General features: G+C 39.7%; 3 protein-coding genes across 5 annotated transcripts; 2 read left to right on the forward strand and 1 right to left on the reverse strand.

Moving 5' to 3' along the window:
• Window positions 1-4973: 4973 nt before the first annotated feature.
• On the forward strand, window positions 4974-6054 carry LOC117569180 (OCIA domain-containing protein 1). Its single transcript, XM_034250249.2, has 3 exons — window positions 4974-5119; window positions 5174-5663; window positions 5724-6054. The coding sequence occupies exons 1-3, from the start codon at window positions 5060-5062 to the stop codon at window positions 5966-5968; spliced, it is 795 nt and encodes a 264-aa protein (XP_034106140.1). The 5' UTR covers window positions 4974-5059; the 3' UTR covers window positions 5969-6054.
• Window positions 5983-9153, reverse strand: LOC117569179 (cytosolic non-specific dipeptidase). Its single transcript, XM_034250248.2, has 6 exons — window positions 8979-9153; window positions 7049-7817; window positions 6914-6981; window positions 6565-6829; window positions 6253-6504; window positions 5983-6190 (listed from the first exon to the last, which is right to left on the reverse strand). Exons 1-6 carry the CDS (start codon window positions 9014-9016, stop codon window positions 6146-6148), a joined length of 1437 nt encoding a protein of 478 aa, XP_034106139.1. The 5' UTR covers window positions 9017-9153; the 3' UTR covers window positions 5983-6145.
• A 543-nt stretch (window positions 9154-9696) lies between these two features.
• Window positions 9697-15014, forward strand: LOC117568443 (uncharacterized). Of its 3 annotated transcripts, XM_034249112.2 has the most exons (6): window positions 9697-9846; window positions 11451-11540; window positions 11824-13232; window positions 13291-13387; window positions 13450-13604; window positions 13670-15014. In XM_034249112.2, the coding sequence occupies exons 2-6, from the start codon at window positions 11471-11473 to the stop codon at window positions 14087-14089; spliced, it is 2151 nt and encodes a 716-aa protein (XP_034105003.1). In that variant the 5' UTR covers window positions 9697-9846; window positions 11451-11470; the 3' UTR covers window positions 14090-15014. The 3 variants fall into 3 exon arrangements, with proteins under 3 accessions (XP_034105003.1, XP_051860671.1, XP_034105002.1); XM_052004711.1 differs by lacking the exon at window positions 11451-11540 and having other exon boundaries at window positions 9707-9846; XM_034249111.2 differs by lacking the exon at window positions 9697-9846 and having other exon boundaries at window positions 11325-11540.
• Window positions 15015-15563: the final 549 nt, after the last annotated feature.

A 15563-nucleotide genomic window follows, 5' to 3' on the forward strand; every position in this document is an offset into this window, starting at 1 on the left:
TTCTGCCAGGTACGTGTACTCATACTCCCCAATATGAGTACCCCCACATTCATACCTCTCATACTCATTCTCATACTCATACTCATACTCATATTCGTGCTCGATGATATCACCACGCAATCTATACCGAAAAAGTCACAGTTTTAACTAATACACATACTTATGTAGTTGCAGTCGTAGTATCTTCAGCTGACATTGTTGTGTATTTTTTTTATAAGTTGTATTTGACTCGTCTCTTTAATTAAACAGACTTTAATTTTGTACGTTTCGTAGGTTTGCATAATTTTTTGCCTTTTGTTGTCTAGCGCTAAAAAAAGGCTTATCTCATCAACGAAAAATTCGTCTTTTCTTTAATCACGAACGCGAAATGCCAGAAGGCATGGCAGAAGTATGTTATATTATTGTATTTGCCTTTAACCTTGCATGATTCAAAAGAGACGCCTCAACAAATCCAAATAAGATGTTAGACAAACAATTCGGTATATAGTCGACTAGCTGCTACCCTGCCATGTAAGAAATAATTTTGAATATTTTGTAATTTTCCATTTAAAATGTTTTTGGTTTTAAAATTTCGATCTTAAAGTGACCTATTTTAAGAACCCAATTTTTAAGATGAATGTTCTTGATTTTAGAAATGGGTATTTTTTCGGAGTATTATTATAAGTAAAAGAGAAAATAATCTTTAGGCGAATGTACATTGTTTTATAAATATTCTTGTATTTATTCGCAATAATATATATGTTACAATATAAAACTAATGTCACAATAAAACTACTCCACTATTACCTTTTAAATAATCCAACTATTCATATATCATTATTATTAATTATAGATTTTAGCTCAAATTAAAACTGATATTCTTTATTTTATTATTTTCTACCCACCCTCAAACTGATATTCCCCACTTTAAGCAGTTTTCACATAAACTTTAAACTTGATATATGTATTTATATCTCTCTCTGTGCTTTGTTTATCTTATTGCCGCTACTTGCTAAAAGGCAAATCGAGTGAAAGACTCCTCACCTGCCCTAAACGAGTGCCTGTGTTGCTGCTTTTGTATACTCACTCGCACGTCAATTGAATCGGAAGTGTCCAATAGCTGGCAAAAATTAAAAATACAAAAAAAAAAGAAAACAAAATGGGAAGGCGAGAAAGAAAAAAACAGGTATGATAAAAGCAGAAGCAGAGCTGAATGAAATTTGTTTGAGAATACCTAAATTTTAATTGCAAATCGGTCTAGCCTTGAATAAACCTGACGTCAGAACATGAAGAGATCACCGCAGAAAGTTTGCCGATCTCTCAAACTGAATATATTTATACAAAAGTGGATTCAATAGGTGTGGTGGGCGTTATTAAAAAAATGTGATATGCTATATATACATATACATGTATGTATGTAGTATAGTACACAATTAATATGTTTTGACTCTAGTAAGACTAAGAACAAATAAATATAATGATAACATCTGAAATGGGGGCCTATGATGAAGTGCTATCGAATAAAGCGTTATTTGTCATTGCCAATGTGTATCAAATGATTGTTTGATTAAAGAAACATTCGAGTATCATACTTATGGAGTTGCGTAACACGCTGTGCAAATTGTTTGCACTCAGTCAATAAATATACTATATATGTAGCTATATATACTTATAACTGAGAAATAGGATACAATTAATAAACACAAAGCGAAAGCTGAAAATTATTTACTGGTTTCGCAGTTCGCTATTCACAACTAATTAAGTAAATAACTGGTTAACTGGTTAAAAGAGAACATACGTTCATGCAAGATAAGATAATTGTAATGAATTGCTTTATTTATTTTTAGTTTTCTTAAATTATACAATACTTCTCCCCCCAAGGTCGAGAAAAGTTCCTTGCTCTTCAAAGAAACTCTCTAAGAAATAAATAAATCAAGAAAAAAACTGAACGGATTTATTATTTGATTAGATAGCCGTGATATTTATTAATGCCATTAGCTTACTTTAACTGACAAATAAATTTCTCACTTGCGACACTCAAATCGGAGCGCAAACTTCTATCAATTATCGTAGTACTCGCAATCAATATAGCCAAAGTAATTGTATAATCTCATCGAGTCTTATGCAATCGCACCTGTTTATTTGCTGTGCAGCAGATGTCATTCAAAGAAGTGTTGTATGCCACAACAATTTAGTTGAAGTATCGATTTCAATTGCCTGCTCCCTAGTATCAATTAATAATGCCAAGTACTTCAGTTCCTGGAAATGAAAAATACAGATATCGCAGTTCCCAATTGCAAATTTTTTTGGCCAATCTGTAGCGTCTTCTCAGTTCCATATGTTCCTAGGAAAAAACCCAGTTAACAACTAACTAACGCAATGCTTACTCAATCGATCTAGGCAGGCACATGACTAATAATTCTCATTTAGTGCATATGATACCTTTGTTGACAAGTTTGACATTGCGATTAAAGTTAATTTCGGTAAATATTTATTTACTTTTCCGATATGATATCAGGCTGCCTTGTGCGATCGTTTAAATTAATTTCTAACACAAAATGAAAAGAATAATGTTAAAATGAAATGACAAATAATTTCTCCAGCTTTATATAATTGAAACTGAGACCTCATTAACGCACACAGTTTTAGCTCAAGATTAGTTTGCATTTTTTATGTTTTGTTGTGGATTTGCTTTTGATTTCCGCATCTCGTCGCTCAATATCGTATGCGGCTTTGGCCGTTAACCTAAATGAAGAATTTTATTGACTCTCCCGGTTTTCATTTTCATCTGCAGAGCGCACAATGGAGTTGAGTGAGCGAGCTGCAACCGAGTGAGGCAAATGAGTTGCACTGAACCGGAAACATACAATTAACCGTCAATCCCCGGCAATGTTTCATAACCAATTGCATCGAAATCGCTTCAATCGGCAAACGGCCAAAGACACAAACCCATTTGGGGGTGCAGTACTCAAACTACTCGGAGTCGAAAAATGTAAATATGGAAAGCGCAAATTTGGAGACCCAGCCAGAAAGAGAGAGAGAGAGAGACGATCACGTTCCGGCTCAGCGAGTGTGCTGGACATTTCATTTGATTTTGGGTGTAATTTTCCGATGCCTTCTTTAGTGCAAAGATACCGAGTATACAAAATAAGATTTGTTGTGGAAGCATTAATTGTTTCTACGTGCTGTTCTAGAAATGCTTGTCGCCAGTCATCATATACGACATATCAGCATGGAATTATGATCTACCCGAGACGTGATACCCATTTTTGGGGCTCGGCTTGGCCCCGTTTATGCTATCAGCGATTACAGTTACAATACGATGACGACTCTACTTACCAAAATCCGATGATAATGGGCAGTGTAAAATTAATAAAATCAACCGATAATTTACATGTAACTGTAGTTTCACTTTTGGGTCTCTCATTCCTAGAACGTATTCGTATTCGCTTGCACTGATTGTGCTTGCGTGAATAAGCCGCTGCCAGCGATAGATCGAATGAATAATTCGAAACTATTCGCTGTGTCCAGCGATTGCAATTTATTTAATTATTAGCCATTTCAATTTAAGTGACTTGTTGCGCACAGAGACGCAATCAGCTGAGAGTCTCTCCGAGTATCTGCATCTGCGGAGAAGATTGTATCTGCATCTGCAACTGCAGTTGAGACGTCGTCGTATGCAAATGAGTTTTGCAGGTGGTCGCTAATCAAGGAGCATTGTGCAGCTCAACTATTGCAATCAGGCCAAGTTTGGTTCTAGACACTGAAGAGGAATCGAATGAGCCAAGTTTACTGCAAGCAGCCGGTTTTCAAGTTGTCGCGTAATGAACTTGATTTTACCGTTTGGCTCGAAGATGACGTTTAGCTGGGTCAAGGTCAAACTCATTGCAGTATTGTTTATCATCGTTTAGCTTAAAGAGCATCAGCAAAGTAAACAGCGTCAACTGAATCTCACTTTCGTCTGTGTCTATGAGGAGGGACACTCCAAGGAGCTTTATGACGTGCTGCACACCACTTGGCATGCGTGGCACGCTCTCACACACACAGACATAACATCCATTGACAAGCTGCCACCAGGCAGCGACGATGCATCACCCAAGTCCCAATCTGTTGGCTGCTGTATTTGGCGCTGGCATTGCGAGCTGCGTTCCTCTGTGCCTTGCTTTGATTTTATTCATGCGTCAAACACAAAAACAGTTGGCTGCCACAACGAGTTGCTGCGACTTGCGCGTACACGAAGCTGAGATTTTTCACAAGAAAATATCCATGTGAAGGCGAAACAAAAGCAAGCGCAGGCGCATTGCGAATTGCGCAGGCGATGCCTTATGTTTTGTCAATTGTCTGGGACGACGACGACGACGACGACGACTGGGAATGGCCATCTGACGTTTTGCGTGACAGCAGCGGTAACATCTAGACATTGATTTGACTTTGACCAGTTACCAATTTTGGCAACCAGACTTTCATTTATTGTTTTAGTCGTCGGCAGTTTGTGGTCAATTGTTCGCATAAAGGGTATCCCAATGGCGTCTGACCTCATTGGAATTTAACATGCAACTACAATTGCTCGCTTTCAATTTTTAAATATTCGACACAACTTAATAAACTTAACTGACCAACGCCTTGGAAACGTTTTCGATTTAAATCTAAATTCAAAAAGTAAGTAAAGAAAGTAACTTAAATAGTCAGCCGACAAGTATGCTATAAAAATATTAGCCATACGTTCAAAGTGTTTTAATCGGGCGCCTAGAAGTATGCTGCAATTTATTAGCGCTCATTTACCATGTACAGAATAGTGTCCGCTGAGATATAAGCAATGTATCGGTTCTTATCTTCTAATGTTAATAACATTTTAAGAAAAAGATATAAAAAAATTAATTAAAAAAGTATGTTTAAATGTGTGACATTGATTTACATTGCAATGCATTGGTAGTATTTTTGTATTAAATAAAGTGTGAGCTGTTTGTAGTATATTTTGTGCTGGAATATGGTATATTTTGAAATTTCAAGTACGGTCACGCTGCCGAAATCGCCGGCTGCTGCAATTTCGTGAAACTTTTAGAAATTTTAATCATTTATCATGGATTTGCCATTAAACGACGGAAATAGGCAACAACCTCCACCCAATCAGCATCCACTGGTAATTATAAGTAGTACTTAGCAATATAACAACTGCTGATCATGTCTCTTCCAGGCAGACTACAACTTCAGTCCCGATGAATTGAAAGCGTTACGTGAATGCAACCAGGAATCATTTGTCCAGCGATCACTACCCTTTGGTACGGGATTGGGACTGCTGGCCTATTTTGGCGTTAAGAATGGTTACATTCAGGGCAATGGAAAATACGGAGCTGTGCCGAAAGTGGTTCTGGGTGTCATTCTGGGCTACTTTGTGGGAAAGTTCAGTTATCAGCAGAAATGTGCTGAGAAAATAATGCGATTGCCCAACTCACGACTGGGTGAAATACTGCGTCAACGCAGACAAGGCGGTGGTGTCATCAGCACCATTACACCTGATGAGAATCTGGGCAGGGCATTCACTCTGGCTCCCTTCACCCCAAGCTCCGCAGATGTGTACACTGATGAGGGATTCCAGCCGTCTCGAAATACAGCTTTGAACTTGGACACGGACTCGCGACCATCGCTGTCCGGTCTGGACGACATCTATAGGCCCACGCTGGACTGTAAGCGCACATGAATTCATTTTATTTTAAGACAATTTATACAATCTTGTTTTATGACAGCTGCCAGCACTTTGGTGGACACGGAATTGCCATTGGAGCCGGCCAAGCCAGGTGAATCCTACGAGGATCTGCGCAAAAAGAATCGCGACGAGTACTTGAAGCGTCAGCAGAGTCCCTACTCCCGGCCATATGAAGCACCAGCCCAGCAGCCGCAGCGTGCCATTGTCGAGTTGCCTCCTCAGGACCAAAATGTTCCAATTACAAGTGGCAAGAAGAATAAATACGGTGATTCCTGGACAGATTAAAGAGCCAAAAATCATTCAAGTGCAGTTTGTTAATATTTATTCGCTTGTTGAATACAAAACGTATGTAGTAAAAAATTGTTCAAGGATTAGTCGTGTTATGTGTATCAATTAAAATGTGTAGCTTTTGTGATGTTCCATCGTGATGTAAGCTTAGGATATGATCCTGTAAAATCCGCTCTACAATTTGCCCACTTCGTGCAAATAGGCGCCCAGCAGTTTAGTCTAAAAGAGGAATTTTTCAGGCATCAGTATTGCAAAAGAATTTTAGAATTGATGCAACTTACTCCTTCAATGTAGTTGTAGATATCGATCTTCTCGTTTTGCGAGTGAGCGCCATCATCGCATGCACCGACGGGCACCAGAATGACGTTCTTGCCTGTGGCCTCCTGCAGCGTCAGAGTCACTGGAATGGAGCCGCCCTCGCGGGTCATGTCAGGTTCGACATTGAAGACATGTTTCACCGCACGCTTGGCAGCCTCGTAGTGCGGATGATTGGGATCCTCAGTCCAGGGTTTGCCAGCGGACAACATGACAACCTACAGTTAAATATAGTTAGTAAAACGATACTTGGGAATAATTATAAAAGAGTTTAAGACCTTAATTTGGTTTGGTGAGCCACGCTCGGCCCACTTGTCGTTGATGTACTTGACAACGCATTCCTCAATGTGCTTGGGATCCTGGTTGGGCACCAAGCGAATCGAGAACTTGCCAATAACCTTCTTGGGTATGACAGTTTTAGCTCCAGGCTCGTAGAAAGCACCTTCGATGCCGTGAATCGAGAGACTGGGATAACGCCATCTGGCCTGCAGCAGGCGGGTCTTGTCGCTGTTGTGGGGCAGGTGTTCGGTGCCTACGTCTTTCCTAAAAGAGAACGAGCGCAAGCATGAGATTAGTAAAGAGCAAATAATTTATAATGCCACTCTATGATTAGATTAAGCAACTAACTTGTATTCGTCCACTTCAAAGTCGATGTTTTTGTAGATTTCTTCCTCGTTCTTCAATTGGGGAGCAACCTGAAGAAAAATTAAATCATGAGACCTTAGCAACATGCAATAGAAATCATGACTAAGTTCCACTTACATCACGATTGACACCAGGAATGAGAATGTTGGTGTCCTTATCAACCAGAGTGCTTAAAATGTAGCAGAGATCAGGCATTGCCTCGTGGACGGTGCCGCCAAAGACGCCGCTGTGCAGATCCTTCTTGGCGCACTCGATCTCCACCTGGAAGTAGGCAAGACCACGCAGTCCATAGGTGAGGCAGGGACGCTTCTTGCCCAGCCAATAGTTGTCGGAGATGCACACAAAGTCCACATCGGACAGGAAGTCGTCCTTGCGCGCCATCAACAACTCATCCAATCCCTCGCTGCCGCTCTCCTCCATGCCCTCGAAAACAAACTTGATGTTTAATGGCAGCGGAATGTTCAACTTGTTGTACGCTTCGATGGCATGAATCCAGCACAGCACAGGTCCCTTATCGTCGGTCGAGCCGCGTCCATAGAGTTTGCCGTCGATTTCAGTGAGCTCAAAGGGTTCGGTATCCCAGCCATCCTCCTTGAGTGCGGGCTGCACATCCAAGTGACCATAGACCAGCACAGTCTTCTTCGCCTTATCCTTGCCCAGTGTGCCCAGCAGTGCCTTAGGCAGCGGGAGCTCCTGTCCATTGGGCAGTGTCTGTTTACCCAGATCAACCAACTCGATCTCGGTTCCAAGCGCCTTCAACTTATCAGCTGTCCAGTCCACCATGCGATCGATCTCTCCTCGCTTCTCTGGCCATGCGGACACCGATTGTATGGCCACTGCAGTCTTCAGGGTCTCGATGTAATCAGCCTTCTTGCCGTTGACGAACCTATTGTGGTCAAGTCGATTAGTTTTATGATTGTGCTATGTAGATCAATCTTGTGGTAATGTCACTGATAAAAATGTACAGAACAATAACTATGTTGGAAATTTATGATACGTGTGGTTAACCGATATTAGTTTGTAGTCTTATCGGAAAACCTAATTGATATGCATTTATTATCAGAAAGGAAAACGTGCATATATGGGAATTTCCAAATTGGTTCGTTCGCACAACAAAATTCCTTATTAAATAATACCGGACATATTCTAATGTATCTATTATCTACTGCATTTTTATAATACTGTATCTGCGGTTTTAATTTGTTTTGTTTTTTGAGTAATTATTATTATTAATTTTTATGAGTAGTTGTTTCATAAAATAGATTCTTTATGAAAAATAGCTTCTTTATGAAAAATAGCTTCCATACTATATATACAAAAAAAAATATAGAAATTTATCAAAAAGAATCTAATAGAAAAATACAAAATCAAGTAAAAATCAAGTTTCAGACACCACAAAAAAAAAACTAATATATATGTACATATTTATAATTTTCTCTAAAAAAACGTAAATTTATAATTTTAAAAATTAATATAATGTCCTAGTTGGATTTTTAAGGAAATTCCCATACCCTTACTCTTTTTTGCCATAAGAATTTGTAAAAGAGCATTTGAAATTCGCGAGCACAGTTCTTCTTGATCTCGTTCCATCTTGTTTTTTCCATTCTTATTGACAAAGAAAGGCGACAATAGGTTATGTGCAGAAGAAAGAAGAAAAAAAACGCCTTTTCATTGCGGCTGCTTTTAGCAATTAATAATAATAATGAAAATCAAGTGCAGCTGGTTTGTGAAATTGCAAGTTTAAATTCAAGACATGAATGGGCGTGCACTTTTATTTTGAGACTTGACAACTCGTTATCACCCGCAGACGTTGCGGCCCTTATTATCAAGCATAAATGTGAGTTGACATTTATTTACCATAAACAAGTTGCCGATAAGCAGGATATACATATATGAGCAAACACACATACACGTGCGTATATGGGATGCTTGCAAATGTGTTGGTGAACGTATGCACCCAACGCAACGTCATCCCACCACATCAATCTCCCATCAGACGAACACACACACACATGCATAGATAAATATTAGCGGCTATTTTACTTACTCGAACAACTGCTTTAATTCATTTGAAAGCTCTGCCATTTTTAAACACACACTTTTTATGGTAGCAACAAAGATAAGTAACACGTACTATTACTACTTAAATTCCTGTGACTTTAATTGGCACAAACAACAAATTCCAGACGTCTTTCCGATCCGGCTTTTAACGTGCGAATGCGGGAAGAACGTATAGCAAGTGCAAAAGAAAACAATTTCTTGTTACGGAGCGGGTCGGCCTGCTGAGAGAGAGTCAACAAGTTTAATATTGAGAGAGAGCCCAAAAGTGAGATAGCAATATAAACTGTGTGGCCGGAACGACCATTAATATATACCAAATAAATAAATTCCTACATTAGAAATTTATTAGAAATACTTAATTATATATTTAACAAATATATTAAATTTTATAAAAAAAAAATTTAATGAAATAATTATTATCATTTAAGTAATCAGCTAATTAATTAATGTTAATGTATACCGACGTCTATGCGTAAAATAAATAAATAAAATATGCTGTTTTCAGTAATTGGTAGCTTATTTAATATTTTGCTATATGACTTTGATGAGAAAACAAAAAAAAATAGATGATTCAAAGATTGCGCTAACATACAGACATGTTTCCTCACCACTGGGAACAGTGTTACCAGCTTAGTAATGATATTGTCAATTGCTTTGCGGAAGCGGTATATTTTGGGTGCAATTTGGTATATTTTGAAATTGAAGTTGCGGTCACGCATACGGCGCAAACGCTGCAGTAGTGAAGACATTCTCGCGAGTTTTAATTGCAATAATAAAATTATGTCACAAAGCTGATATTCGCTTCAATAATCATACAACATCAACGACAGCAGTATTGCGAAGGAGCGGTTGAGGTGTGTGGGTGTTCCTTGTTTATTAATTAATTACATGGTCGTGTCTGTGAGTGCGTGTACCGTTTTCCATATATACAATTGTGAACTGCGCTGCTGCAGTGCTGTCATCTCTCGTTTGGTTTCGTTTCGTGTATGTGTGGCGTTTGCATTTATAAATCTGTGACTGTGTGCGTGTTTTATGTTTGTATGTTTCTATGTGAGTCTATGACTAAATAATTTTTATGATAAATCTGCATTTTTCCTTCGATCTGACAGGGCACTTCCAATTGGAAAGGACTTGGCCTTATTTTGTGCCAGATAATTTGACTGCGAGCAGTGTATTCGTTTTATAAAGTCATTATAATAAATTTCAGCGACTAAAATAGAACATATTGCGTGCCGCTCTCTTCGAGCTTGTAGTTCTTGTTGTTGTTGTTCTTGGCTGTTGACTCCAAATACCAGCGAACGCTGCTGTTGCCGCTGCGGCCGCTGCTGCTGCGCTGTCGAGCGACATAGTCATGTTTTCTGTGACTTCTTCTTTGGCTGGCATTCCGTTTAACGTGTTGCCCACTTTTTGTTCGCTTTTTCTTCCGCTCTCCCCTTTTAGTGTCACTGCTCTGCGCCCGGATTATAAATAGTTGGCGTTTTTTGTTGTTGTTGTTGTTATGCGCCGGAGTTTTGCTGCCTGGGGTGCTGTTGCTGCCAATTATTTGTTTGTGTAATTAGTTCCAAGTTGTCTCATGTTATGGGAATTAGACGTAGAAAGAACAAATTTGGTTCAAGACAAACAACAACAACAATAACGGCGAAAAGTTAGCAAAGCGGAACTGGAAATGTAGACGTCAGTTGGGTGCCGTTAGAGCTGCTCCCAGCTTTCAAGCTTGCCGACTTAGCACCAACTACAGCAAAAACAACAACAAATATGGCGTAAATAAGAAGCAGAGAATGCCAAAGAAGAGTAAAACAATGTAGCAACAACAATAACAACTGATCTCCAATAGCGCGCAGCTTAAAAAGAGCTTTCAGCCTCTGCAGTGCTTAACTGAGTGTGTTGTTGTTGTTAGTCTTCTGTCTGCTTTGCCTCCCACCCTCACACACACACGCAGAGAGAGCGAGAAAGAGACAGTTGTTCAGTTTGTCGCCTTGGCAGTGTCCAAAACGAGCTAACGAACCAACCGATCTGCAGTTTGGCCTCTGTTTCTGTTGTTGTTGCTCCCCTCCAGAGTTTCCGCTTTTGCATAAATGGCAAATAATTATTATAAAGCAATCGCCCATTTGGCATTTGCTCAGTTGTTTTGTTTATTTCATTATGTATGGTATATCTCTTTTTTGTTGTTGTAACTGTTGTTGTTTCTCTTTTCCTTCTTCATGATTACGAATTATTGCATTTCCCCTGTTTTGTCCAGTGCACAAAAATAAACAAAAGTGGGCGTTCATTTTTCGATCGCTATAGCTGAGCTTTATTCACTGCCTTCAAACGGAAGTCAAGTGTTGTTGTTTAGTTTTTAGTTTGTAATAATTTTAGTTGTTCAATTTGTATTCATTTTGTATGAGTAGATATCAAATTAAATGTAAATGTGTAAATGTACGTAAAATCAAGCAATACTCTCGATCAATCAAAACAGCAGCCGACAAAATTCCTCTCATGGATCGCAGCTTGGATTCCATTGGCAGCTGCTCACTAGATGTTGATGCCGATTCATCCGATATATCAGGTATAGCAATCATCACAGCACACACACGCACACACATGTTAATGTGGCGCACACCTAACCACAAAAAAAAACTACTAAAAGTGTTGTCAACTCTACTCTTTTATTTTTCTCTTTTTTTCTGTTTCTGTTACCACTTTTGTTTTTGTTTCTGTTTCGATTTCTTTATTTTTTGCTGCTGCTTCTGCTGCCGTTGTTATTGTTATATTCGGGTTTGTCCAATTTGCATTGCCAAAAAACTTTTGCTTGCGGAATTAAATTATCATTTCACATTGTAAATTCACAGATACCAGCGGCAGCTTGAACTTTCCAACGCCCATCTCGGTGAAGGACATAACGCGTGAGTTTACAGCCAATATACGTGAGCGTTGCACGTTGCGCTCTCCGCTGCAGCCGCAGCCGCAGCGAACGATAACCGCAAACACCGTCGCCTACGTCAACCTGGACGGAACGAGGACGGGTGGAGTGCGTATGGTGCTGTCACCGCCAGTTAACGACGACGACGACGCTGTTGCAGTCGATGAGTCGACTGCCCCATTGGAGCACAACATCATCAGCAACAACAGTCTTGTTGTGGATGCCGTTGAGAAGAAGCCGAGCTATCTGAATTTAGCCTGCTGCGTCAACGGCTATTCCAATCTGACCACTTACGACTCCAAGATACGCCAGGATATTAATAAATCGCGCGAAGTCTCGCCCATACGGCCCTCGACCAGCAGTCTGCAGTATTGCAAGCGCAGCAATTCGCTGGCAGCGCCGGTGCTACACACGATGCCAATACATACGAAGCAACCCATCACGGCTGCCAGCAACACAGCCAACAAATACACAACACTCATCAACGAGGCCCACAACAACAATAATAATAATCACAGCAATGGCTTGCTGGAGAATGGCGATCACTTGTATAGCAATGGTGCGGCTGGCGATAAATCGCATGGCACCACAACGACCAGCAGCTTTATTCAGCAGCGTGTCGAGCGTCTCTATGGACCGGGCGCATTAGCGCAGGGCTTTTACAGTCCCAAAAAGCATAGCTCCAGTTTGTCACCAGTGCCCAGGCAGAAGAAAACGCAATATCAACAGCATGAACTCGATGTGCCACCGCAGAGCACGGAGCTGTCGCGTAAATTTAAACAGCTCTCGCCCAGCAAAGACTACGGTGAATTCCGCAAGAAGTTGCAAAATAATTGCACGCAAACGGCGACGGCACGCTCGCAATTGGAGACGTCAGCGGCGGCGGCAACAACTGGCCACAATGGTGATGTGGATTTGCCTGTATTCAGACACTTGAGTCACGAGTTTCGCGCCCAGTTGCCAACGGTTTCGCCCAAACGCAGTGTGCCGCGCACATCACCGGCGCCCGAGGTGCCGCTGCCCGCAACGAATGGCATCAAATTGCCAGCGACGGCAACGACAACGACAAATGTGGATGTGGTGGATCATGAGCCAATCAAGGCGACACAACTGAACTCCGAGGAGTACATCAGCTCCACCAAGATTGAGCCGATAATGAAAGCCACACCAGAAGTTGAAGATGTCGCTGTTGCTGTCCCTGTTGCTGTTGCTGTTGCTGTTGCACAGCCTGTGGCAGTGGAGAAGGATGGTAACTATTTTCTGAAAATACTCAAAGACGAACAGGTTCGTCTTCTTGCGCTGGCCGCCGTAGCTGAGAAGTATATCGATGCCTTGACTGTGAGTACTCATTGTTATCTCATTATTAGCTAAAACTAACAGTTCAAAACTTTTGCAGAACAATCCTGATATCACAGAGGACACTTTTGGTCTACTCCGTTCCGCCTCGGGCAAGGCACGTCTGCTGGTCTCACAGAAAATGAAACAATTCGAGGGTAAATCTCATAAATTTCTAAAGATTTCAATGTGCTAATTGGATTTTCACACCTCTTTGCAGGTCTGTGTCACAACAATTTGAATCGGTCGCCGGAAGATGCGTTTCCGACCACAATTGATGATTTGCAAGGCTTCTGGGATATGGTGTACTTGCAGGTGACGCATGTGGATTCCATATTCGCTGATATTGAGCAATTAAAGAGCAACGATTGGCACGTGAGTCATAGTCACAAAACGGCTGCAACAATCATCTGTTTTAATACGTATTCATTTGTTTACAGCGTGTTATCGAGCCACCAAAGGCGGACGCAGCGCCGCTTAAATCGACAAAAACTCCAAAGACTGGCAATCTAAAAACGAAATCAACAAGCGGCTCTGGCGGCGGCAATGCAGGAGGCGCAACTGGTAATAGCTCGAAACCACCTGCATCCAATTCGGTGGCTGCTATGAAGCGTGAGGCGCAACGCAAGCAATTGATGGAAATGAAACGTCAGCGTCGTGAGGCTTTGGCCGCCGCTGCCGCAGCCGCTGCGGACAACAATAAAACAGCCTGTGATGGTGATGGTGATGCTACTAAGGCTGATGGTGTTGGTAATGGAGTTGTTGTTGATGTTGTTGGTAATGGGGATCCTAATGCTGCTGAAGTGCAGGCAACAACAATTGGTGATACTGTTAACATTGCCGTTAAGAACAGCAGCTGAATCGTGCTGACTGCATTTTGTTTGTCTGCAATAAGCAATACACACATGCTCTCTAGTTATATATTTAGATTAACTCACTCACAGACACACCACATATATACAAACATACATAACACACACTCACTCACTCACTCATACACACTTCAACGAAAGAAACAAAAAAAGAACTTAGAAATTTCTAGTTGAATTAATCCTTAACTAGTCCCAACTAAAAAATTATATATTCACACGGTGTGGAGCTTTTAATATATCGCATAATAATTTAATCCAAAAGTGTCACAAGGTGTCACCTATTGTCACAACAATAAAAATAACAACAACAACATCAACAACAACATGAGATCCAAAAACAACAATTAACGGCCGCAACAAGTTAGCAAGACTTTAAGCTCTTGTGTCCATTGATTAGACATATGATACAAATACAAAACAAATACAACCAATCAACACAAATTACATAGTTATCATCGTTAACGGCTCGTTGTAAATTGTTTATAAAGTTTGCCTTATCTACGTGTTTTTTGCTCGTTAAATCATTTTGCTGTGCACTCTAAACAACATTAATTTGTTTGTAATTTTTTACACATACTCACACAAACACATACACATAATTTATAAAAGACATTTATTTTTGTGTAATTGTATTAGCAATTTAAGTACAACTAATGCAAAACACCAAGAAAACAAAACAAAAACTAAACAAGACAAAAAAAACGAAACTTTTGTATTACATATTCAAATTTTGTGAACGCAACGTAAAAGAATCTAAATTATACAAATATATTTTTTGGCATATTAGCTACATGTATTGAGATTTAATAATTTGTAAGTTATGATGCAAGTAAAAGCAAAAAAAATGATAAACAAAAAACAATCTCACTCTCTATTAATTTTTAATGTTTTGTAATAAATTATTTTTCACCTACCTGGGCATTTTTTATTTGAACTATTAATAGAAATGCGTGATCATAAATTCCAACGATTATCCAAAAGTGAAATTAGGTCATAGCATTATAAATTATTTTATTTTTATCAATCGGGGAAAATATGAAAGTAATTTGTTATTAATATAACTACGTAAATTCCAAACACAAATCATGACTAACAAGGCAGTAAACTCAACCCCTCAAGCAGTGCACTGCTTGCTTAACAGGGCTGTCATTGAGTCAGACGCTCTTGAGTGAAAATGTTAGCATTGACTGTTAACTTCATTCTGTTAACAGTTGCTGTTGTTCTAAGGTAACATTCACTCAAATGTTCTGAAATTTGAGTTGAAATGTGAATTTCTTGAAGATGCAGCAGAAAAAACTTCCCAAACTAAATTTAAATTAAAGAAAAAGGATTTATATATTTTTTAATCGCTTTTATTTGGCTTCTATGGTACGACTTATGGTTAATCTATTTGTAAGTACAAATTTCTGTTATTCACTTTGCTTCAATTGCATTTTTCCATTGCTCATCATAACTTGATCTC

This window comes from Drosophila albomicans, chromosome 3, assembly GCF_009650485.2.
Source record: "Drosophila albomicans strain 15112-1751.03 chromosome 3, ASM965048v2, whole genome shotgun sequence".
NCBI lineage: Eukaryota > Metazoa > Arthropoda > Insecta > Diptera > Drosophilidae > Drosophila > Drosophila albomicans.

Bases quoted from the DNA above. Each gene is read 5' to 3' on its own strand.
- LOC117569180 (XM_034250249.2), top strand. From the start codon at position 5,060: ATGGATTTGCCATTAAACGACGGAAATAGGCAACAACCTCCACCCAAT. The intron at 5,120-5,173 runs GTAATTATAAGT...TGTCTCTTCCAG, and splicing joins CACCCAATCAGCATCCACTG to GCAGACTACAACTTCAGTCC. The intron at 5,664-5,723 runs GTAAGCGCACAT...GTTTTATGACAG, and splicing joins CTATAGGCCCACGCTGGACT to CTGCCAGCACTTTGGTGGAC.
- LOC117569179 (XM_034250248.2), bottom strand. From the start codon at position 9,016: ATGGCAGAGCTTTCAAATGAATTAAAGCAGTTGTTCGA. The intron at 6,982-7,048 runs GTAAGTGGAACT...ATTTTTCTTCAG, and splicing joins TTCCTGGTGTCAATCGTGAT to GTTGCTCCCCAATTGAAGAA. The intron at 6,191-6,252 runs GTAAGTTGCATC...TTCCTCTTTTAG, and splicing joins TCTACAACTACATTGAAGGA to ACTAAACTGCTGGGCGCCTA.
- LOC117568443 (XM_034249111.2), top strand. From the start codon at position 11,375: ATGAGTAGATATCAAATTAAATGTAAATGTGTAAATGTACGTAAAATC. The intron at 11,541-11,823 runs GTATAGCAATCA...GTAAATTCACAG, and splicing joins CGATTCATCCGATATATCAG to ATACCAGCGGCAGCTTGAAC. The intron at 13,605-13,669 runs GTGAGTCATAGT...ATTTGTTTACAG, and splicing joins TAAAGAGCAACGATTGGCAC to CGTGTTATCGAGCCACCAAA.